We start from the raw sequence: 25686 nt of genomic DNA on the forward strand, positions 1-25686 counted from the left end.
AAAATTTGCTCACTTGGACTGACGTGCCATGTGAGTGTGACATAAAAAGTTACATTTTATGAACAATATTCACAGTGTTACAAAATCAAAAGTGGAAAACAATAAGCCTAATGTCAAATCTAAATTTAATCGCAATCTCAGCAAATTCCTTCAGCTATGAACACGGGTTTGCACAATCAGCCAACAGATATCATGTATTGGAAAGACAAGAGTCCTCTTAATTACTGAAGCCGTATCTGGATTTTGAACCATAAGTGTGAGTTTTGTAAAATATGGGATAAAGAACAAAGCCCTATTTTTATGATAATCGTAATAACAGTATCGCGGTTAAAATTCGTAGTATTTCGCAAAGCGTGCCACTAGAATAAGGAACACACTTCTTAAATAATTCTGACCTAAAAGTTCTTGTTGTTTTTTCAAAAAGATAAAACAGTAAGACGTCACTGCGGTATTTCCATTCCAAAAACAAATATCTAGTATTAAAATAAGTGGCATTTTTATTTTTAAGCGGTGTATTTATGCAAAATTTGCTACTTCCGATATTAATTTTGATCCGTATACATCACTTCATATCGATGTCGTGTAGACACAAAGAAGATGTAAGTGAAATTATACACTTATTCAAAAATTTCAGTATTTTTTTCGTAATTCCTAACAGCGTTCGGAAGCGGGATCTTGACAAACACCTGATGACGTTCGATGAATCATTCGGATCGCATTTCATAGTTTCGCTTAATAGTAACATGAATAACATTATTTCGGAGTTATGATAGTTATAAATGAGATTATATTCCCCATTTTTCGTCCAATAAAGAAACTCAATAGAGTATTTTTTGTTTGATTTGCTTTTGAATAAAGTGAAATAATAGTGTATCCTAGAGAAGGGTTTCTCAATCTGGGGTCCGTGCACCCCCGTGGACCCGTGATGACTGCACAGAGGGTTCGAAACAATATGGTTTAATGATATGATTAAATAAAGTACATTTGTTTAATTTGTTTTTGAATAAATTGAAACAACGGTGTATCTTACAGTTTACAAAACTGGGGTTCGTGAACCACTGGGTGTCCATGATGACTGCACAGGGGGTTTGTGATGATATGAAGAGAGTCCAATCGATCTTTAACGATTGATTTTAATCAAAAAGTCATCTTATTGGTTGAGCGTTCGATGGTTCAATTTTCTGAGTGGAATTCTCAACACGAGAAATAATACTCCCGCACAGTATTGACAACTGACTTTTTTTTGTAATGAGATTTAGTCAAAACTACAATAGATGGAATCAATCTTTTATTCGGATATTATTTATTGTTTGTTTGAGACACAATCCCTGAATGTTTGAAAACATCACAAATTTTATCGGTAGCGATGAATAACTACATTCCTCAAATTCCAATGGATTTACAACTATACAAATAAATATTCCTAAGAACATTACTTATATTTACTGTATATGAGACGTTCAATATTTAATATTTAAGGAATTGAGATACATTTCTTTCTGTTTTTCTATGACAACAAGCTAACTGAAACAAACAACTAAAAATAACTGGTCACGACAGCGACAATAATATATATTTTGTGCATGGTGATTTACAATTACCGTACAACTTTACAAATAAATTTTACTAAAAACATGTTTTATATGCATGATCCATTATTGTTATGAAAATCGCCCAATCTCCAATATTCAGAGGGTTGAGATGTATTCACTTCTTAGTTTTTTTTTATGATAATAACCATTAAAAATAATCCTTCATGAAAACGATAAAAATATTATATTTTTTGCATGCTAAAAAAACGATAATAAAATGAAATCAATTCAGACAACTTTTAACTCTGACCGGACTCGAGATACCGGATATCCGATTTCATATTGTATTGACTCACAAAACTGAAAGAAGTTTTGTCTTGCCATCTTTGTATATCAAACATTGTTAATTCAGTAACGCGCGTTCAAGTGGTTCTAACACTTCGACAAAAACACCAAATAGCGTCATAAATCCGTGTTAACCTCTAGTTGGGTGGGTGGATTGTTGTTATAAAGGCGTCTACGTGAAAGATTCATAATGCGTAAAGTAAATGCGTAAAGTAAAGACTGCTGGAATGATCAGAATAGCAGCATATAGTTCCGATTTGTGTTTGACATATTTTCCTCCGAACGGAAGAGATATCCAATAGAAGTAAAACGCAGCTGACGTACTATTTTAGATCGAAGCTCGAAGTACATTATAATTGAACAATCATCATTAAAATGTGGCAAATTATATACATATAGTAACAATAAGTCTTTGACATATTGTTTCCACAAAGCGAATGTGTATGGTAATACTGTCAAGCAAAATTTCAATTTATTACTTACTGAATATTTACTTACGTGTATAGCGTGACGAATATTCCAAATTTTAATTTTTTTATTTGATAAGCCAATAACTGGTTCAAATATTTCTATATTTGTGCCGAGAATGCATGAATACAATTGAATAACAATTAAAGTGATTTTCGGTGTGTTTAAAACCCATTTCTAAAATTCATCATATTACTATGATAATCAATTTTTGTACTTGTGAACTTTGTAATAGTATTTCTATTTATTTATTAATTTATTTTGCAAAACGAATAAAATAGATATTTTTTCTCTATACTCAGTATTCAATGCCAAGATGTCAATGGTAATAAACTGTAAGCCCATAAGCTAACAGAATACAAATCCATAACACAAGTACCGATATAGGATAATTTGTAACATTCCAATATGACAAGATATAATTTAGAACAGTGTATTCAACATCTGTAAACGAACTGTAAGTTCATAAGCTCACAAGAATACAAATTCATGACACGGAGAAATATATAGTAATTTGTAATCTTCTAATATGACAAGAAAAAAATACAGATTTTTAAAATAATCTACAATAGTATATACAACATCTGTTTCTTTTCATCATAGACTAATACATCTCTATCAATCTCACTATGTTAACTAAACTTCAACTTTTAACCCAAGCGCCTGAGGAGGCCAAGCCCAGACAGATTAGCTTTATCTTATCAGGGTTATGTTACCGAAGTATAAACAGTTTGGACAGCAAAGCAGTATTGTAAGCTGTATTATACATGCCCGGATCATATGTAAGGTGATAAGCTTTTTGTCTGTAAATTTGTACAAAAATATTGGTTGGATTTGAAGAACTTGTATTATTTTAGTCGTCAAAATGATTGCGTTAACGTTGCAAAAGCATCAAAAGTTTAACAGCTATTCGTCTGTGGATAAGCACAAAAAATATCGGATGAATGCAAAAAAATTCAATTTTCTTTTGAGTTGTCAAAATGATTGGTTGAGTATTTTAAGTTGGTGACTTTTTCAAGAAATTAGTTGACCTTGAATCGACCTCTACTGAACGATATTTGCTTCAATCAACGAGGTCAAATACAGGAATGCGGACCAATGTAAATCAACAAATCGACCAGACTTAAAATCACAAATTGTCGTTGCCAAAGACATTTTATGCAAGACTCATCAGCGACAAAACGACATAAGTTTTTCATGTACAAATCGAGGTTCAAACGGCCGCTGCTATACTACCTTGTTGAGCCACGAACCCAATGGCCTCCATAAAAAATTGGTTTGGTATTATACAAAGCTTAAGGATTTTCGTGGATAAGACGAGTTCGGATGCATCAAATTAGACAAAATTCGCGATCAAATCATTATTATTATTATTGAATGATTTACCTGAACATTAGGGCAAATTTTCTGAATTTTTTACAATAATACTCTCAACGGCCAGTCTGTGAAGGTGTCAAGTTACCCGAGACAAACGACATAAGCTATTATGATATTATTACAACATAATGACCCAGTCCCCTAATTTGGGCGGATTTTGAGATAACTTTGCCAAAGTGCCAATTTCAAGCGTCTAAAGCATTTTAATCTGACCTTATCGATGGACTATCGAATACCACAAAAATTTGGGCGTTAAATATGATAGTTCCTATTAAGCTCGAGTTTTGAACTAATTTTATTGGTCGATTCAAAAATCTGAACTTTGATATTCTTGATGTTTCTGAAAAACCTAATGAGCATATTAAATTTTGTTCGGTAACAATTGAGAATGGCCAATGAATGTGACCCTTTAGCTTAAAACTTAGATTAGGATATTGGGATTGCATTAATCCTTATTCGAAGCAATGGATATTACGTCATACTACGTACGAGTCTTGCTCGAAACGTGAAGGAACTTATAAAACTCAAGATTAGAAATGGATAACTTTCAAGGTTTGAATTTGTAATGAATAGCACTTTAGTCATAGGGCTGTACTAAACATTCAAAATGAATTGGGGTATCTGATGTACGTTTTTGTACAAAGAATGAGACACATTTTATCCAAAATACTCAAGGTATTGAACTCATTAAAATTCTGCTTGACTTCTGCTTGACACTGGGAATACCTCAGTATTCAAGATGGCTACAACTCCCTGCTTATTTCTTAGGCCAAGGTTGAACATGGATCCGCTCAACATTGGATTCCAGTAATCGGTTCAACAGTATGAATTGTAGTGAAATGGGAATCAATTCATTGAAATGCTTAGCAGTGTTCTTAAATGCTAGAAGAGCTTACAGGCGTAACGCTGAGCTAACACTTGGAAAAATCTTGAGAAATCTCAAGTTAAAAATTCACAGGTACAAGTAGAAACTGGTTCTCGAGGAGGTTACCAGTTATAGTAAATAGGCCATTTAAGAGGAATGGCCTTGCATAAATTGGCGATGGAAAATTGTACTTGTAAAATAAAGTGTTTTAAATGAAATGACTTGCAGTTTGGTGTAAGTAAGTAAAAAAAATGGAAAATTACTGAAATATCTGAGTAATTATGGTATATTATGTGAGTAATGGCATTTTTAGTAAAATTAGATGCGCGTTAGAAAGATTACTGTATTCTTTACTCGCGATATATTGGCTTAAACTTATTACAGCTTTATTGGAGATAATGTTATGTCTATAGAAGGATTTACATATACGAGATTAATTAACTATATTTTTGGCAGCGTGAGATCAATTGTGACAGGGTATTGAAAGTTTCCTGACGTTTCAAAGACCAATGACGCAGAAAGTATAAGTGCCGGGTGGGACGGGAACCAATTAGCAAACGTGACCCTTGTTGACTGCTGATTGCGAAATAAAATTACTATGATCAAGATCCCATGACTTAAAGTTAAGACAGAAAAGTTTATTCGAAAAAAGTTGAGTCGGATCATAAGTGATTTTGAAGAGATCTTGTTCCTCCGTGAGATGGGTGATTTTAAAAACAAAAATGAATTTAATACATTTAGTCTCATATCTACGAGTATGAAAGTAAGCCATTATTTTAGTAAATGTGAATTCTATGACAAATAGAAAAACCATACCATGGGCTACAGAAGCATTCTGAATGATCTACCCAAAATAGCATGGTTAAGTCATTTGTTTTTCTCGTTATCCGTGGGATGGATAACTTTTTGTTGAATGATCATTTGATTATGTTACGTCCACTCCCATATCTATGTGTCTATAACGTTAGTTTAACTAGTATTTCAGATAACTTCAATTTTATGACATTTTGCAAAATTTTCAAAATTCTGACGAGATACTGACATTAGTACAGTTGTTATCTTAATTTCAAAGTATACCCTTGTTTGACGCGTGAGTCAATTTTTTTTATCATCAATTTTCAAACTAAATAGTTTACAATTATAGAAAAACCTGAAAATATCCCATCGTCTTCAGATACTTTCTTTCACCTTCTTAGTAAACACTTGCTTTCAGTCATCTTAGTCATAACAACTTAAATAAATTACAAGCAACTAGGCAGGCACCAAGTAAGTTAGATGTATAAAAAATAATTCTAACTCATCGTTTAAAACACTCTGGCGAATCTTAGATCAAGTAATCATTTGACGAGGTAAATTGAGGGTGACAAATAAACTAGCCAGCACTCGTCATTCGTTGAAGAATTTATTATTTTGATTCGTCATAATCTGAATCACAGGCAATTACATTGAACTTGCTGATGTAATGTATTATCGAGATGTTATTGTGAACAATAGTATATCAATCAGGACATGGCCAGGATTTTCCGAACGGGGTCTCTAAAATTACCAAGTCAGACCGTATCAGCTAACGGACCCGGTCGGAGGCCGTGGGTTTTTTAAGGATCTTAGGAGAAAGCGTTTCAAGATACAAGCTAAGATATATTGCTATGTATTATTTAGAAGAATGCTCTTTTTTACATTTTAAGAAGGGATTCCGACCCTTGACCCCCTTGGCTACGTTCCTGTAGCCATACAAGTTGGTGTTGGAGTTTGGGAATTTCGCGCGGTCTTCCTGTGATGTTTCAGCAAGTTAAAAAAAAATTATATATTGTAAATTATATTCAGTTGCAAACGACATAAAATCAAATCACATTTATCACACCATTGCTTCACGAATTAAACGTACTGTTTGTAAAAGTTACAAGTCTGTTTAAGTCCAATCCGTCTATCTAAAACTTGCTGGCCAAAACAGCGCCGATGCGAAAGACAAATTCGAAAAATACCCTAGAACAGGGGTTCTCAAACTTTCGGGATTACTGTGTCCATGCAGAGGTTTACTAGTATTTTTAAAAATGAAAACAAAAGACATATTGCTGCTTTGTATTTAACAAATTGCGGTTCAATTGAAGTCATTGTCAAATTTTATTTTATTTTTTGGACAGTTACAAAATTAGCCAAGTCAGTATTTTAATAGTTCGCGACGGGAAAATATGCCCTTATGAAATACCTTTCCACAACTTTCAGATACTATTAAAAAAAGTATTGAAAAAGTTGTACTCACTCAGGATTAACGTCAGAATTCATCTGAATCTCATGGGTCGTTCTTTTCTGTGCCAATGCAGAGGCAGCAACGAACAAAGTCACCAAGAAAAGTAAAGTATTCATTTTCTTCCTTTTCCGATAATTGAATATATCCAAAATTTAAATGTCGATACTATTCGCAACAGGAAAATTGTTAAATCCAATCTATTGTAGATAGACTAGCTGATTAAAAGTAGGGATAGTGATTAGTATGATTGGCATGTATTGTTTCCCAACAATCGATCATATACAATTAGGAATAAGAATCAACTAACTAAAGTTGAAGATTTGTAATGTGTGAGTCCTCTCTTGATCCCTCTTACTCTCTTCTTGCTCTCTCCTCTTCTCTCTCTTTTTCTCTTTTACTCTCACGTTCTCTATGTTTGTTTTTGTGTTTTCAATTTGATTGATGTCAACACAGTGCTGAAGTAATTGCGACAATTTCTCAAAAGGACAAAATTTACGACTTTTTCTTCACATTTATCAAAATTGAATTTAATTGTTTAATACCCCGCTAACTGAAGACTCACTCTATCAGTATTACGATTCAATTTTTTGTAGACCTGTATTGAAAAACACTTTATATTAATCTGTATCTAAACCTAGCTAATTCTCTATATTGGCAGCATCGCCATAACACAGTCGGTACAAACACCGGTACACTTTGTAGTACTCTATGACCGCGAGTACAATTTAATCTGGAAGTATTTACTACACAAATTACTAGAATAGAAACCCACAAATCGGCACGAGGTTTCGTTGTAAAAATAACCAATAAAAAATTCAATTTCAGTCGGCAATAAAGTTTGAATGTTCAACACTACGTTTCCAGCCGTGGAACTAAGATACACCTAAACTATTACACCTGGATCAAGCTTGTAATATATTAAATAAATAAGATCATTAACTTAACTAAACGACCATTCTGAATAAACTTTGCAGTGACGTTGCATCTTTGTTGTAAAGTTAACAATCTAATGAGAAAGGTTTTTGCGTTGTGCCAACAGAATAAACTTCAACTTGCAAGTTGAGGCCTCAAAATTTTATGGATGTTCAGCAAATCACACGTATATCAAAGATCAGGGGATAATATATAAGATAATTCATTAAAATTCAATTTAAAATTAAATACGTTAATGGCGGCCAAATTATGCAAAATCGTATTTTAATATTTTTGTATATTCCAATATATATAGTATAAATACCAAATGTTGCCTAAACAAAAAATTTCCGTTTTATTTTTCAAATACTTTTACCGGCGCTCCAGAAGTTTGTGTACTAATATGGAGGTCACTAATTTTGTTCGCCTAATTTACATCAAGTTGTGCAAAGAGGGGACGAAGGATATTCACTTGGCTAACACAGACAGTCCCCGAACTTGTAATTAAACTAAAAAAAGGAAAATTGGAATGAAATTACGTTCTAACCCTAACTGCTTTTTTAGGGCCTTGGTTTAAATAAAGACACGTAAAGCGCTTGATCAGATTTAACTGAGAAGTAAAATCTCCATCACCAAGTAGAAATGATCGCACTAGCTGTGATAGTTAGTAAACTTTATCTCTATATATAAGAGCCATAGATCCATTCCTACTTTTACCTATTTCAGCTTTTGGTTATACTTTGCGGCTTCGTATAAAAATATAGCCTGGTTTTCTATTTTTTGTATTTAAAGTTTGGCTTGGGTTTAGATTTGTAATTCTGCCATCTCCGACGTATTCAAATCATATAGTCACATGAAAACTAATCTGAATGAAAGTTTTTCGTCTAACTGAGCCCATCACAAGCGCGTTTAACACACAAATTAAGACGCACTTCTTAGTAATGTGCCTGTAGGTTCAATGAGTTATAGCATATTTACATTGCGTTATCGTAGATTTGTTTAGACCCCCGCGGCCAGTTAGTCCGTTCATATTGAGTGTTTACAGACAAACACGAATTCTTGCGTTTTTTTTCTTGAAAAAAATATCTTAGTTGTTTCAAGCATGGACTGGCAAAACACTTTTCTTGCTATACAATAACCAATCTTATTAATTCATATTTACTTTTCAGGAAAATAAAATTTCCATACTTCGCAGAACCTTATCTTAATCCGACATAAGTGTTAAACTGACATATTGCAGACAGGGCGTGTAAAAAACACGTTCCGAATCGTGATTAGTATATAATTATAAACAACACTTTGTGATAAATTACGGTGATTTTGTCCAAAAAATTGAGGGCGGATTTTCATATGACCCTTATTATATAAAACGTTTTACTTGTTCGCACTGAAGCAGGCGCTGGACGAGCGTTTCATTGGAAAATAGGAGATACTGAGCTTGATATGATCGGATAGGATATAATTTACATATTTATCCCGGGGGAGGAAGCCGTAACCGACCAACAATTACGTGAACCACCCTACAGCGAGGAGTCCAGCAATCCTCTTGTACTTAATCATCTACGCATGGGATTCGAACCTGCCCAGGCAGGGTAATCAGAGGTGCGGTGGCAAGCGTATTCCTAACGCTCAGCACGACGTTGGAAAATCAGGTATTGAACCCAAAATTTTAAACATTGTACGTCCAGGTACTTCAGCATAACCAAACCCTAAATATTTAATCTGCGTATACAAATACATATATTTTAAGAATATTGGAATTGAAGACTATTTTTTGTTATTTAAAGTGTTAATAGCACACTTTGTATTATATCTACTTTACCAAATCACAACAAGCAGAGACATTTTTTACAGTGAAATTCGGTTTGGTTTTATCTACCGAGTTTTTTAACAGTAAACTAACCTAAATCGGAGATTTTATCTGTCTTGATTCAACATAAAGGAAACCATTATGTCTGAACTTGTTGAAGTTTCAAGAACAATTTCGGTTCTAAACGAATAAATTAGAACTTAATCAGTTTAATAGTTCAAAGATAACGAGTCGAAATAAAACGGTCGAATTTATCATTCAATTCTGTTTTGCTATGAATACAGATTTGACAAAATTTTTGTCTTTTTTCTATGCCGTTGAGTTGTTGTATCCGTATTTGTAAACTTTAGTGCTGCGTTAGGAAGCAACAGTATGTGAGATGAATATTTCGGTAGAGATTTATTCTAGTTCTTCCTAACAAATACGCACTAATAGAGGTTATGAGTGTTGGGGAGAATTAACGTCGGTGAGAGCAGCTAGCTTTGAGTCTCTGAAAGAATCATCTCCTGATTTCAATTTTTCAGTGATGTAGTGGACGATGCAAGATATGAAGAAGACAAATTAGATTATTAACTAGATTTAACAGGATTGAGTTGACAATATATTTAATAATTGGTCTTTCTTATCTACAGGGACTCTAATACTTGACTTTACCAACTTTCATTTAACAAATTCACTCAACGCTTCATCGTAGCTTATCCAATATTCAACTCCTTCATCTCGTTCTAAGCAGGGCTTTTTGTCTTTCAACATTTCTCAAAATGCATCAATTGATGAGTTATATAATATAACAGTTATTAGAATGTTAATCTCTGATTTTAGATCATCGTTTCTGTTTGTATATTACTTTAAAGTATTATCCTTTCGAAAAAAAAAAAACTGAATTGTTACATATGTAATTTTGCATGTGTAGGAACCCCGTGACTATACTTCAGGGTAGCCCTTCACGAACTTTCATTTATCAATATTACTAAAGTTTTCATTGAAACTCATTTTATCTCATTCCAGTGCTTTTAATTTTCCAAGTTTTTGCGAAATGCATCAATTGACGGACTGCACCATGTAACAGTATATGCTGTCGGGGCTAAACAATTTTTCCTGCCTGTGCCGTATACCTTATCCACTTTTGGATAAATATAATGTAACCTATTATATAGGACTGATATTATTGATATTTCAATCTCTGAACATCTCACATCCTTATCGAATTTAAAACTGACTAGGAGTAAAGTGCAAAGTCTAAAACAGTCAAATCGACGCGCGGCACATATTTAATTACTGACTATTGAAACTTTGCGCGTTCGCTATCTCACGTATTTTAGAACGACTGCAAATGTTTACAATCAACACCTAATAAACTGCATGTAGCAATTAACTTCATATGACCATTTAACAGTTTATCAGCAGTAAAGGCTGCAGCAGTTTAATGACCTCTCGCTTCCAAGAGCATTGTCTTAGTTCGTGAATGGTCCAACCTTATACAATTTTTCCTAATTCGCAGAAATTGTCGATGGCTCAATAAAAACGGTGAAATTCAAGTTAACCCCACTGATAGCCATGTTTTTTTAAAAGCATTGACAAACAATTCATACTCTATAATTGATTGATGAATGCTTATTTGACATTAAGTATACACTATGAAATATATTTAAACATTTTCGGTATTATTACTTATTTTGCCAAGTAAAACATTTTAATGAGTGTGGAAAAATCGTTAGCCTACATGGATTTCCTTAAATAATGAACACGCTATGTTTTTCCTGACGTTAACTAGGGGTAAAACGCTGGTAATTGACCTGGCTGTTTCTCTGACCGTACAGACTTGAATGACAAATGGTATGAGCGATGCAGAATGTGGGAAAAGATAAAACTATATTTTAAACCTAAACCTAGAATAGTTTGCGATTGCTCAATAGTTTGTTTTTTCTTTGCAAAAAATTGATAATTCACCTTAATCCCTATACCGACCGCATTGACAGCGAAGTCCTGAGAGGTGATGAGAATAAAATCGATGTCGCATTTTAAGCCGAAACGTATTATTAATGTAAAATGTAGTGATTTAAATTTTAAACCATTGCAAACAGAAAGTGATCGTGTTTAATTGCTTCATAGTTTTTATACAGTTCAATATATATTCATAATCCTAAATACAGAGCAAAAACTGTACATCGTTGGATGACGCCACTTTATGGTTATGGGCGGTTTAACTATATTAAATTACTTCGCAAGATTAATTGATGTTGAACCTCTAGTCCTCGTAAACGATTGACAATGAAGTCATAGTCTAAATCTGCCTTATTGTATTGGCAAACACTTCACACTCCATAATTTATCGATGAATTCTTTTTGACATATAAACTATGAAAATACTTTTAAAAATTTACGATATTATTACTGATTTTACCAAGTCAATCATTTTTGATGAGTGAGCCTACATGGTTTTTCTTGAATAATAGGCACACACGTTTGTTCATAAAGCTGACTCGAGAAAAAATTGCTGATAATTAACCTGGCTGGTTTCTTGACTGCACAGACTTGAACGACGAATGGTCTATGCGATGCAGAATATGCTAAAAGATAAAACTATATCCTAAACAATATTGCGTTAATTTTAAGTGGGATTATTCTAAACCTAAATAGACTGGATGAGTTTTGGATGGTTCAATAGTTTGTTTTTTCTTATGTTGACTATAGGCAAAACATTGATAGTTCACCTTCCTATTCTTTATACAGTAATAACAGCAAAATCGTGAGAGGTGATAAGGATAAAATCGAGGTCGCGTTTTAAGCCGAAACGTATTAATGTACAATGTAGTATTTTAAAACCATTGCAAACTGGAAGTGATCGTGTATAATTGCTTCATAATTTTTCTTCAGTTTCATATTTATCCATAATCCTAAATACAGAAAAAAAACTGTACATCATTGGCCAACGTCATTTTATGGTTATGAGCGGTTTAACGATATTAAATCACTTCGTCGCAAGAGATTAATTAATGTTCAACTTCTCGTCCTCGTAAACAATTAACAATGAAGTCATACTCTAAATCTGCATCATTGCACAGACAGAGGGAATTTTATAGGGAAATGAGAGACAGGTAACGAACTTTGCGGTATATATCGCGAACCGTTGACTTGGGAATAGAAAGATCACACATTAAAGTTAACACTACCACCACAAAAACATACTGAAAATGAAGTAAAAGTTCCAATACTGTGGTATGTGACCCAACGGATCATGAGCGTACAAAACTATGTAATTAGGTAAAAATATACAAAAGTACTTCACTATAACATATAAACTATCTATTTATTCTACCTTATACATAATGTTCGGACTTGCGTATGTTCGTTGAATTACGCATATTCGTTGAATCTCGCTAATGATTTGGTTTCTGCGAGACTAACTATTTATATTTTTTGTGCCGGTGGATCCGTATACATATAATGCAAGAATGCTGTAGCGAGAGTGAAGATACCTATCTTAAGTGATTCAAGAGTCTTGCTGCACACTAACACATATATATTTTTGTGTGTAGCAAGACTATTGACTCACTTAAGATTCGTTGAATTCGTTATGAGTTACACGCATTGTCATCTAATTTTAATCTTATATAAAACGCCCAAATTCAACTTGAGTTCAACTTTAAATAGATTAGCAATGTAAACCATTTCATATCAAATAATTTGCTACGGTCTGTCATGCATCACGGAACAAGAATGTACTGGAACAGATTATTCTGTCTCAAATATTTCATTTTAGTTTGCGTTATGGATTAATGTATATTTGAAAATATCAAATACATTTTGAAGATGTAGGATTTGTAACTGATACTACAATCAAAAAACTCAAATATTTTACAAAAATTGGAAAAATGTTTTCAAAATTTGAACTTCTGTTCGTGTATGACTGTAACTAACATTTTTAGTAATCTAGGACGTTTTACAGAAAAGTTATCTTTCTCTAGAATATGTTCTAAATGATTTGTGTTCTGCTTTTAGGAGGCAACCCTGGAGCTTGGTCGGTTTATTTCAGCCACACAAGCAGCAAGTCCAACTTTTATCAATATTTTTAGAACGCGTTTACCATACGTATACAGTCACGTTCTGTTCTATTATAAGATTATCCCGCATAGGCGTTAAAAGAATTTCTAGGAAAACGAACTCGCTTAAGCGAAAGTATACACTGTGTGTTTCAACTTAGAGTAAGATTAGACGTTACGTAGTTTTTAAATTGCGCGTAATTGAACATTTTGGTTAAAAATGGTTTCATTACTGAGATGAACTGTCATGTAGTAACGTACATTTATGTTAAGTGATAGTCTGGAACTAACTTATAATACCTGTGAGACATTTTCGCTAAATTTTATGGATGGTCGTTTTTATGGATGGCCGTTTGCACAGGGGCCCAAAATCGGCGAAAAGTCCCAATCGTAAAATACTTCAATAAAATAATTTCAAAATAGGAATAAATTAAAAGTTGTTTTGTTTACACAAACAATACCGTACAATTATCTAATTTGAACAACACTCGTTAAAAATTGTTAGTCAGCGACCAAAGGGCGCATTTTAAAACTTTGTCATGAACGCAATTTTACATAGATACGCCACTGTGTGGTATATTTACGTTAAGTGATAGTCTGAAACAACTTATAATATCTGAGACATTCTCCCTAAATTTTTTGAAAAAGTAACTCTCGTGGTTCACCAATTATTGTAGCAATTTCGCTTACTATGCTTACTCAACTATTTCACTAAAGTTATATTTATCTAGAACATGCCAATCCTTTAGGATCCGTATGCGCTAATCATTTCTAATATTATATCAATATTTTACGTTGTACACTAAATTTTGTCAAAGTTGTACTTCTGTAATATTGTTTTCATCTATCCAAGCACCTAGATAACTTTTATACAATTAAATAATAATAAAAAAACACTCATAAATTCAATTCTGAAAAACTTCATTAATTCTCCTAACTGTCCGCTATGGTTTTGTACATATAAACAACCCGTCCAGTCTACTTTTAAAGTAACTACCATAAAATACTTAAACATCTAAGTAAAAATCTACATATATAACATATACATTCTATAAATTCTACGCATTGAAAACAGTTCGGCGATAGCACAACCGTGCGCCAACCTGGACAAGCGAAACTGGCGGCGGATTCTCCGTCGGTTCTCGTTCTCATTTTTTTTTTTTCAAGTTCTCTCGTTTTGAATTAGGCGTTCTCTCGTTAACGCCTAAGCACATTGAAATAAGTACATTTAGTTGGACAAACATATTCGGGGGCCAATCTGGATCATACAACCCGAGCCGACGAGGATTGTTTGCATTGGCTGTCTGACCAGCTATTTTCACCGACGTACTTTAATAAAACAGGAAGACCGGCATCAGACCAGAAAAAATTGAAAGTCTTGGTGACTTTGTACAGCAAAATCATGTTTATATACACTTATTAGAGGAAACATAAATATATTCCCGAAAAAAATTGACATTTTTTGAGTTGTACTAAATATCGAACCGAATATACTGTTAATCTGGGACATGATATAACATTCATGTATAGGAGACTTTTCTACTTTGTTTTCTCTAAAGCAGACTCTGGATAAGCATTGAACGAATTTGACATAGCTCTTTCCGTTAGTTTAAGCAAACCGAAACTAGAAACGCATATATGTAACTTAACACAGCGTGAATATTATTTAGGTTGACTGTTGTTCACGGAGACTCAGAACAAATTTATAAAAATAAAAACAAGATAACAAATTGTTACTAACTGATTATTGTTTCCTGAGTAAACTATAGCATTACGCTATTTAATACCTCAGATATATTTTCTGTTTTTTTATTCAAAGAGTATTCAGTATTTTAATAAGTAAACGAATAGCTCGCGTACCCCCTATGACTAGGTCGATTTAGCATTTCTGAATAATAAAATCCGATCACCTGAACAACTTCGTACAACATAACCAGCAACTTAGAATAACTTCAACATTTCACAAAACCAATAAATATCTTTAAGAGTTCTTAATCTAATTCAGCATAGCGCCCCACCCAGCCGGTCTTGTAAACAGCACATAAGCCCATCTCTTTTCATACTCGCATATACATAACAACTCGACCGTGATGCCTAATACCTATTCAATAGTACTTAATGCGCGGGTCTTATCACATAGAGAGGCGTAATAATATGTCTTCGCTTCGAGATGATGATGCAATAAAACTGTTTCAATATTGAGATGATGCTTATATTGTGTCTTAGTTTGAAAGGGTTTTAATCTAAAAATTGGGATAAAATGAATGACTTTGAATCAGTGGTTTTCAACCTTTGTTAGTGGAGCAGATTCCCCAATGAAACAGGCTCGAGGAATCCTGTACAGTGGCCTATTTGTAGGATCTATTACTATATATATGAAGCAAACTCAATACTGCCAAAACAAAATGATCTTTTAAATGTCGAAACTAGCAAGTTTAATAATAGTTCCAAATCTAATAAGTATTTGATTATATTTAAACAATATACATATATTAATATAGTGAGAAAAGTGAATGTATGACGGTGGTTTTCATCCTTTTTAGTGGAGCGAAACATTCCAGAGGTTCGAGAAATCCCTGTGCAATAAGTTTAATTGCCTTTTATGAGTTGCATTGTATAAATATAAAAATGCAAATCTAATACTGGCAAAACAAAATGATCTTTAAAACGTGGAAAGTTTAAAAATAGTGCCAAATTATATCTAAACAATATACATGAATATACCCTCTCGGATTTGAATGGAATTCTTGCGGAACTCTCACTGTGCTCACTGAGTAAAAACAATTGATAGGAAATCAGAATTTATGATTTATATGGATACCTGTCATTTGTGAAATATAAAGATGGTCTTTTTTTGCCTGTATTATCTGGCCACATTCAACATAAATACTACTGTGAAGGCTTTTAACCCGCAAGAGTTTTGTATTGTTTGACTCGCGCTAAAGATGCTAGCGATCAAAAAAAATAAAAAATACTTTTTTGATTCACTTGAAACAGTTGAAACAGGGTAGCAGCTTTTGTCTAATACAGCATGCAAAATAAAAACTTTGTGACCTATTCAAAAGCAGAAAACTGTCATGTTGATAGGTTTTTATATGCCAAAATAGGCTTAAATTCAACGAATCTGTTTAAATGCGCTATTTTCACGTCCACACCTACAGGTTAAACCTTTAATCTCTCATAGGGAGTGGTTGTTTTTATTATGGCTACGATAAACGATCCTCCACCACGGCTACTGAAACTTCTGTACTAAATTATACAAACTCAATGTAAGCATTGAGTATTCACCTTTTGTGACTGTTGAAATGACAAAATTTACGTGCAAGACCAGTGACTTTGAATCTTTTTTTTGTGGCCCATTTTTGTTGCACGAAAATATGTGGCCCATCGATTTCTACGTGAAATCGAAAATAAATTGTTTTCGTAAAGATAGACACTTCCACTTTGATAATCAAAATTTAAACGAGAATATCGGTCGGAGACCGAAGACTTATCGATCTTAGATCGGTAATCAGTTAATAACTTGCTAATTATACGACATAATTAACCCAAAATTTATAGGCTTCGAGGTAATCTATTGGTCCGAGGTAAGATGCATGCACATGCAAAATTTGGAGCAGATTCAACCACGCGTTCGTGAGATATCGCGTTCATCTATCAGACAGACAGACAGACAGACAGACATACATACAGACAAATACCTATCAATATACTTACCGATCTTAAGATCGATAAGTAATTACCACTCAGTAGCAAAACAGCATCATCATTCATTGCTGCTACAATAAAAGTTCAATTAAGTAACTTACCATTTTTTATTACTCCCGTAGTGTGTGTACCAGGTTAGGGTTAGGGCATAATTCCATTCCGATTTTCCTTATTTTAGTTCTATCACAAGTTCGGGTACTGTCTGAGTTAGTCAAGTAAATATCCCCTGCCCATAGGTTTCAGTATCGTTACACAACTTGATGTAAAGTAGGTGAACAAAAATTAGTTATCTCCATATTGGTACACACACTTCTTGAGCGCCACGCCGTCAGCGCTTAAGCAACATAGATGTTATGTATGGGTAAATGATGCCAAACTTATTTGTTTATTTTGATTTTTTGATCGCTATACCATCTCTGGAACAACTGGAATGGCTGAATCCCATCGAAGGAGTGATATTCCCGATCTAGACTCTATTTTTAGACATTGTTAACTCTCACGCTTCGTGATATAACTCCAAATTTAAATTTTTTATTGGTCACTGATGACGCCGATTACCCAACTTAAAGTAAGTTAACAGGCCACCAAATGCCCACCATCTCGAGAATGTCGTCAGTATCAAACTAAAGGGGTGATATATATGCTCGATCTGGCATTCTAGAAAAAATGTAAAAGAATAATGCATAAAATCTGTTTGAAATATCATGAAATTTTTGTTTTGAGTAACAGTGTCATGTTGACACACGCGACATGGTAAAGTAGGAACATTGTTTGCAGAGCCCTCTTGCGTTTTTACTGTAATAGCCCTTAACCTGCAAGAATTTTGTTTTGTTTGCCTTGCTTGTAGGTACTTGTAAGTTTGATTCACTTAAAGTGATTGAAACATAATGAGGAGCGTCGGTCTTAGACAGCGTGCAAAATCAAAACATTGTGACCCTTTCAAAAGCAACAAACGAGCTGTTCATGATATAAAGAGTCGTTGTTAAGTTCCTCTATTTTTATGTGAGATTCATACCCCCGGTTCGAATAAATCTGTAACATGACATGGGTCATAACAATACTGTTTTTATAACAACCACATTATTCTACACCTATAGAACACTTTTAGTTGAGAGCGCGGAGCTTTGCTTTGAACCTTATAGACAAAAAACTTCCGCTTCTAAACCATGCTCTACTCGAGAAGACAACATCATATTGGGAGTCCTATGCTTGGAGCGACAAAGTACCAATCAAGTACAGAGTTATGTATAGATTGAACTCTCTAGTACATGTAGCCTGACAGCATCGCGATCAAAATGACTAAAAATAGGTCTAATGGAGAAACTCACAGTGGAATTTCGATTCGCGAGTCAAATGTATGTCTGTAAAATGTATTCCTGTTTTTGTACAGTTTAAGTAGTTTATAAAGTGTTTATAAAGTGAGTAAGTATTATAGTGGCATAAAAAAATTGAAGAATATTACTACTACTACATCGAATAAATAGCAAAACGGTGTGTTAGCGGCTGGTATTTAGACATTTTTAGTTCAAGACGGAAACAATCTACTGTTCAAATAAACGAACAGGTCTTAGTAGATACGTCCGAATAATGCATGTAGAACATTTTCGAAACAAATATGTTTCCCCGTCGTTGCTGTCTATGAATATGACGTTACAATGCCCATGCGAAGTGCCAACGCATGACGTGGTATCAATAACCAACTACTAGAATGCCTCTGTTAAATTGAGGTGCGGCCCGTGGTTTCACCCAGTTTTTTGTATCTGACCTTCCTCAATTAAGTGTTGTACACCCCGTCTTAGTAGATTTGAGTGGTAGCGTGTCTAGAGTTTTTTTCACGCCGAAAATATATAAGACCCACTTATTCCGATGACATGGAACACATTTTCATCGTTTTTATTTTATATAAATAGGGCCCCAATATTAAAAGGACCATCAGGGTCTCTAAATGGCATGGTTGCTGCTATATATACAGTAAATTTTATAACAGGTACACAAAGTACCGATCAAGTACAGAGTTATATATAGATTGGACTCTCCAGTACACGTAGCCTGACATCATCGAGATCAAAATGACTAAAATTAGGTATAGTGGAGAAACTCACAGTGGAATTTCAATTCACGAGTCAAATGTGTATTGGCTATTGTCGTAGGTGGATGACGTTTGTCCTGGCACTACTTCGGATCACATCAACAAGTTCTAGAAAAGTGGTGATTCCCAACGTTTTATGGCTCGTGGCTCCATTCCGAAGGCTTTTAGCACTCATGGCCCCTTGTTTATCATTCTGGTGGTTATGATAGTGTTATTTTGATTTGTAAAATACGAATCCCATTAGGTTCAAACATTTCATGCTCAACAAAGTGAAAACATCCTGTGAAATATCCTTATCAAGCAATGAAACTAAAAAGAACGAAAAGTTCTCTTGTACAGTGAAAAGTAAAATTAGTACTTTGTCATATCATCTATAAGCAAAAAACCCAGAGATGGTCACTGACATTAGTACATGCTGCTGATTGATAACCTCGTGAATTTTATTCTGGTCAGCTTTTTATGATACGTTTTCACAACTTTGCTCGGATCGAGACTTCAGACAGCTTGGCGCTTATAGCTCGATTCGTGAATAAATTTCAGCAACGCGAGAAGAAAAACATAGAAAAACAAACGATAGAAAAATACTTTGTGGCATTTTCGTGGTGGATTAGATTTTCCTGGTAAAAACATGTTTATTTTACGCTGCAATCACGATTATGATAACACAATTCATTTCTAATAAATATACCGGAAGGAGAAATAAACACCTTTGCCCTTTAATGAGATAAGTTGAATGTTTTACAAATGGCGTTCTATTTAATTCGTTTAATTCTAAGATTATCTTTGAGGGCGTGTCAGGTTATACATGTCATCTTTACAAAAACAAACACGTTTTGATGGCGACAAACACACTGGCGTAGCTTCAGGTCTCGGGTTCGAGTCTTTTCTGCTCCGTTTATGAAATATTTAATATGTAATACCTCATGTATTCGCTGAGTTCACTGATAACTATAAAAGCTATCGGGATCGGCATTGTCTATTCAGTTTTGGGTGCCGCTTCGGTATGCGATCTCAACACCATAAAGCTACTTCAGCGTGATCTCACTTGCTTAACGTGATATCAATCGCACTACAATTGGTCCCTTTTTGGAATGCGTTTAAATTGATAGAGACATCCTCAGATAATTCGGGTCCTAACCCCAACCGTGTCATTGTTAGGACACTAAAACCAGGTAGATACTGAAATCACTGAGACTACTCAACCGTTCAACTTTTCGCGTTAGTGGCGGGGGCTTTCTACAAAAGATCCATCGTCTGTGTGTACCACGGTTATAATGTAATCGCATACAAAAACTATATATCATTGTCTAAAGGGGGTAAGCTATGCTATGCATGCTACAGCGCCTCCCGATAAATACGTATAACCAGTAGTGGGATTCAAATTTTTTGTCAGCCGGTTCCATCGTCAGGCGGTTCTGTTACAAAAAGTCATGTAATGCTAACCGGTTCACTGATCTCATAAATTTCCGTTAGACGATTCTATAGAACCGGTGCGAACCGGCTAAATCCCACTACTGCGTATAACGTAGAAGTGACTGAGCTACATATAAAAAATAATGTCGCAAAAAATTGTTCATGCCGTAAAAACACATTTACTTCCGAGAGCCATTTTCATCGGGCTGTTGGGCGGTTTCCGTCACCAATTCCGTGCTGTGATGAAGACGAAAATGCTGTTTCGCTCATCAGGTTTGTTGTACTCTATTCTACTTCAGTTATTTTTTCGTTTCGGGCTTGTTCTGTTGGGTTCAAGGCTTGGGTTTTTATTGAGTCGAATCAACGAGATTCATCCCGTTCATATCTATACGGGTGCCAAGGTAATATAGCAAATCAAAAATAGATTTATAGAATTGGGAAAATATGAATATTCGTAGCTATATTTCATGTTCGCTTACAGCAATGGTGTGCGCTCGTAAACAAAATCTGAATACATTAAGCTAATCTTAATAAAACCTAATTATGGTATTAACTGTACTTACATACATCGATCAGTGATCGCGAACATGGACTCAAGAGGATTTAGATTAAGTGCGACAAACAAACAGTTCTTGAAATCCATACTATTTACCACCACATGGATTTAATATTAATTTATGTACTACTTGCAGCTGTACATCTAAGCAATTCAGTATTAAGCGCAAGTTTCATTTTCGGCTTTCTATATTTATTGTAGTTGGAGTCGTATTATTGGACTACCCGAACTCGGCAATCGGTGGTTTTTTATATTTTCATCAAGATTCACAACCAAAGTAGAAATTGAGTTTGGCAATAGGTCGGGCCAATTAGGAATAACAACTTAAAAATAATATATTCATGACATGCATAATTATCTCCACAATTTCATTAATGTGTGCATATATGAAGGGTTGGAAGATCTAAAATTTATAAAACATTATATAAGGTGTTCATAAAGTCCCTTTACGGTTTCAATTTTGTTATGAAGTCAGTTCCCAATATATCTTAACCAGGTTTGTTGTTTTTTATTCAGTTATTATTTAAGTACTTTTACTTCATTTAATGCATCTGTGAGGGCCAAACCAAAATATGGTGTCGATAAATTCCCTTTGCAATTTAAAATAGACTTAAAAATTCATGGACACCCTATATAATATATTCCAATTGAGGATGTAAAATATATTAGTAATACTACAGAAACTATAAACTAAATTTCTTTCCGAGAACGACAAATTCTTCACCGGTTGGGGGACTATCGCTACATCTGATATTCACAATATTACCAAACTTTCTAGAAAATGCATCAATAAAAGAAAATTACCGTGAATTAAGAGTTAGTCATCACTCGTCGTTTTATGGCATCATTCGATTATTTTTTCCATACGTTTTTCTCATAATTTGTTATTTTGACTTACCACGAATATTAGATTATTCATACTGAACAATCGACACCTCCGCCTGAAACTTTTATTACAAATATTTGGTATGAATCATGTAATTTTTATCTTTATCTAGATCTGGAAACCTACAGGCCTGTCCACGGGATGGAAATCCCGCGGGAGGCGTCCCGTGGCATCGGCCGCGACAGGCTTAAATTGCTATAGGATTGGGAAAGAAACCTCGTGGACAAGTCTGGCAATCTAGCATTGTAGGTATCATGATACAGGTTGGATAACCTATTTTTTATTCATCGTAGTGTACCGTATCCAAAACTTCAGTCTGTGGACCCTTGTGGGTACAAGACTTCAAGATAGGTGTGCACGAATAGGCGACGAAAACTACACATTGTCATGTTTTTGTGTTGCCAAAAAACTATTCTTTGCATGTTGCCGTGAATGTCGAATAAAATGATTTCACGAGCTGTAAGCAACCTAAAGCCCCGTTGTTTTTTCATTATTATAATTAAAAGTTTCAATATAATTTTACGTATTGTGGACAAACGAAGATTTTTTTCGATACAAGTTGAATAGCCCAGGTCGTAGGGTAGCGTATCGCAAACTTTAGTTTGCGGACCAAGGTCGTAGGCAGGAATGTTCAAGAGGGTCGGCTACGCCCCTTCTGCGGACCTTGTACCAGACTTACACACAGCGTAGCCCACGTCCGAAAATACGTGATAAAAAGTGCACTCGCTGTCCTCCTTGGTGCAAACGAAAATAATGGCGCCTCTGCATCTTGATTGAAGTGATCCAACAAAGGCTGTTTTTTCGGTGCTCCCGAAGTATGTGCACAACCTGAACTTAATATGTGTACCAAGTTAGGGTCCAAGTTGTACGGCATCTTGGTGCACATGCTTCCGGAGCGCCGTTTTTTCAGTGTTCTCGAAGTAGTTGTACCAAGATGGCGCACAACCTGATCATAGTACGTGATCAGTGTTGTTCAGGTTGTGCGTCATCTTGGTACGAATACTCCCGGAGCGCCGTTTTTTAATATTAAAATTGAAAGTTTAAATATCAATTTACGTATTTTGAACAAAGAACCATTTTCCTCCATAAAGCTGTTTTCCTGGCCTGGAACACGATGTGATTTGTTTCGCAAACTAGTTAATTCTAAATAATTCAATTATAATTAATTCAAAATAATTAAAGTCTGATAGGCCAAAGCTCTCGCCTTAAAATTTTATAGCATAAATCTCAAAATCGATTGTTGAGCGGATTTTCTACAACATTCATGCATGCCTCTCGTTGACCCTGGTTTCTTGTGTAGAAAAGATTTAAATTTATAATGAATTTGGGATCATATTTGTTCTAGGAAATGCGAGGTTTTGAAAGTAAAATTTTCGTTATTTGCGATATTTTCACGCGTATATGGACGAAATCCCGCGGATTCACAACAAGCCAATGTGAGGAATACGATTGCACTGGATTTGGAATTATTTTTTGAGAGGCTGACTTGAGCTCAACCAGCTATGGACACCAAAGACCGTGCAAACAACCGCGAGGCAGATAACGATAATCGTTTAATTACTTCATTAAAAGTATTATGCGGAAATAATTACTATTATTGGATCACAATAGCGATTGAATTGTCAATTTCCTACGATTTAATTCTTCAGCAATTAGGAAACAATTGTTGGAAGTTATTTAATTTTGACGTAACACGTGTAATATTATTTGAATTATTTTGAACTATTGTCTTTTGTCAACTGATTTCTGATTTTAGGCCGATGAGTTTTCCAAGTATCCTTATACAACGAGCAATGAATAATTGATCGAAATTGAACTAAGGGTAATGATTCGTCAAAACTTAAATACGGATAATAGTATTCCACGTTTGCTTTATGCCTGTGTATTTGAGGGTCTTTGTGTGTAAAATATATTGATCTTGCATTTCATACTAACAGTATTATTATTAAAGAACAAATTAGGTAATTTATCAAAAGCCTCCAGTGAGGATCGAACTCACGACCCCTGGTTTACAAGACCAGTGCTCTAACCACTGAGCTATGGAGGCAGACGACGCAGAAGGTGTCAGTTGGGGTATAAGTTCCACGCATTGATAAATAACGAGAGAAATACTGTATTTTGTAGATTGCGGAGTCGATACACAAGCCACTTTTGCTTTGTTTTGAATTGTCGTTATGTTGCCCCGAATTACACTGGATTACTAGAAGTCGCAAATATAAATCCTACTAGTTTAATTAAAGATTCGATTCTTATAAAAGACCGTTTATTTGATACACCAAAAAAAAATTTGGGGATCTTTTGTACAATGCCGCCGCCAAAAACACCCTCGCCACCGCTCAAAATAAAATAATTCAGTAATTATCCAATGAGGGTTAGAAATGCCGATTGCTGAAAATTCAGATTTTCAAATCATTCCGAACACTAACCCCAACTGGATAGTTACTACTTTAGTATTTTAAAACTTTTTTTCTCAAATCTCACATTTTTGCATTAGTGGCGAGGACTTTTAACAAAATATCCGAGTTATGTACATATATTATTTCAATGCACGGCCAGAGACTATATATTCGAATAGATTTTTGATCGCCCCTGTCTCGTATGATGTCACACTTCAAAATTAGACGGGATGTTTGAAATTTCAAGGGGGGGGGGGGGGAACTACAGGAAAAATATTATATTCGAGAACAGTTTTCATAAAGTAGTAATTAAGTGGACTTATTCACACGCTACGAAAATGATAAACTAAATATATTTAAAAATTATTCTCACTTTCGGATGTTTTTTGAGCGCAAATATTGGAACAATGTACGGTATGCATTTTTCAATTCATATTGCCAATAATTACCGAAACCAAAGGTTGAATTTCAGAAATATTTGCTAATTGTACCAGAAATGGCATCCGACCATCGTCACGGCCAGTAAAGTTTCGGTATAATGATAAATGTAATGAATACATTTTCTATATATAATAGTACGAAAAATGAAAGCACATACTACAAAAACAAAAAATATTTTTTTCTACTTTTCACTTTTGAATATATTTAAAGTACAGTACAAATATTGCTGCTAATTAGAGACTGGACTTTTGACCCTATATTGCGAATAATTACCGAAACTTGAAGCTGAATGTTTCGCTAATTGTACCAAAAATGAGAGCATATATATAAAGAGAGACAGAGAGTAAATATGCGGTTACTGCAACCGCCAGTGAATATTCGGTATGACGATATAAGTAATGATTAAATCTTCTATAATAATTGTATAAAAAATGGGAGCACATACTACGAAAACGAAAAATACTTCTCATTCCTTTCCATTTTCGGATATATTCAAGGCACAAATATTGCAGCAATTTATAGATTGGATATTTGAAACTATATTGCGAATAATTACCGAAACTTGAAGCTGAATTTTCCACTAATTGTACCAAAAAT

At 34.3% G+C, this 25686-nt stretch overlaps 1 protein-coding gene and 1 non-coding gene across 2 annotated transcripts in view; both read right to left on the minus strand.

The window, feature by feature from the left end:
• Positions 1–7073, minus strand: part of LOC120333189 (ephrin-A1-like) — a 28034-nt gene extending 20961 nt beyond the window's left edge. Inside the window, exon 1 of the mRNA XM_039400557.2 lies at positions 6848–7073. Within this exon, the coding sequence (XP_039256491.2) occupies positions 6848–6951 (104 nt within the window). The 5' untranslated portion in view covers positions 6952–7073. The remainder of the gene's footprint in view (positions 1–6847) is intronic.
• A 17153-nt stretch (positions 7074–24226) lies between these two features.
• On the minus strand, positions 24227–24299 carry Trnat-ugu (transfer RNA threonine (anticodon UGU)). The gene has a single exon. It is a non-coding gene; the product is annotated as a tRNA-Thr (tRNA).
• Between the last annotated feature and the right edge of the window lie 1387 nt (positions 24300–25686).

Source organism: Styela clava, chromosome 13 (genome assembly GCF_964204865.1).
Source record: "Styela clava chromosome 13, kaStyClav1.hap1.2, whole genome shotgun sequence".
NCBI classification, from domain to species: Eukaryota; Metazoa; Chordata; class Ascidiacea; order Stolidobranchia; family Styelidae; genus Styela; species Styela clava.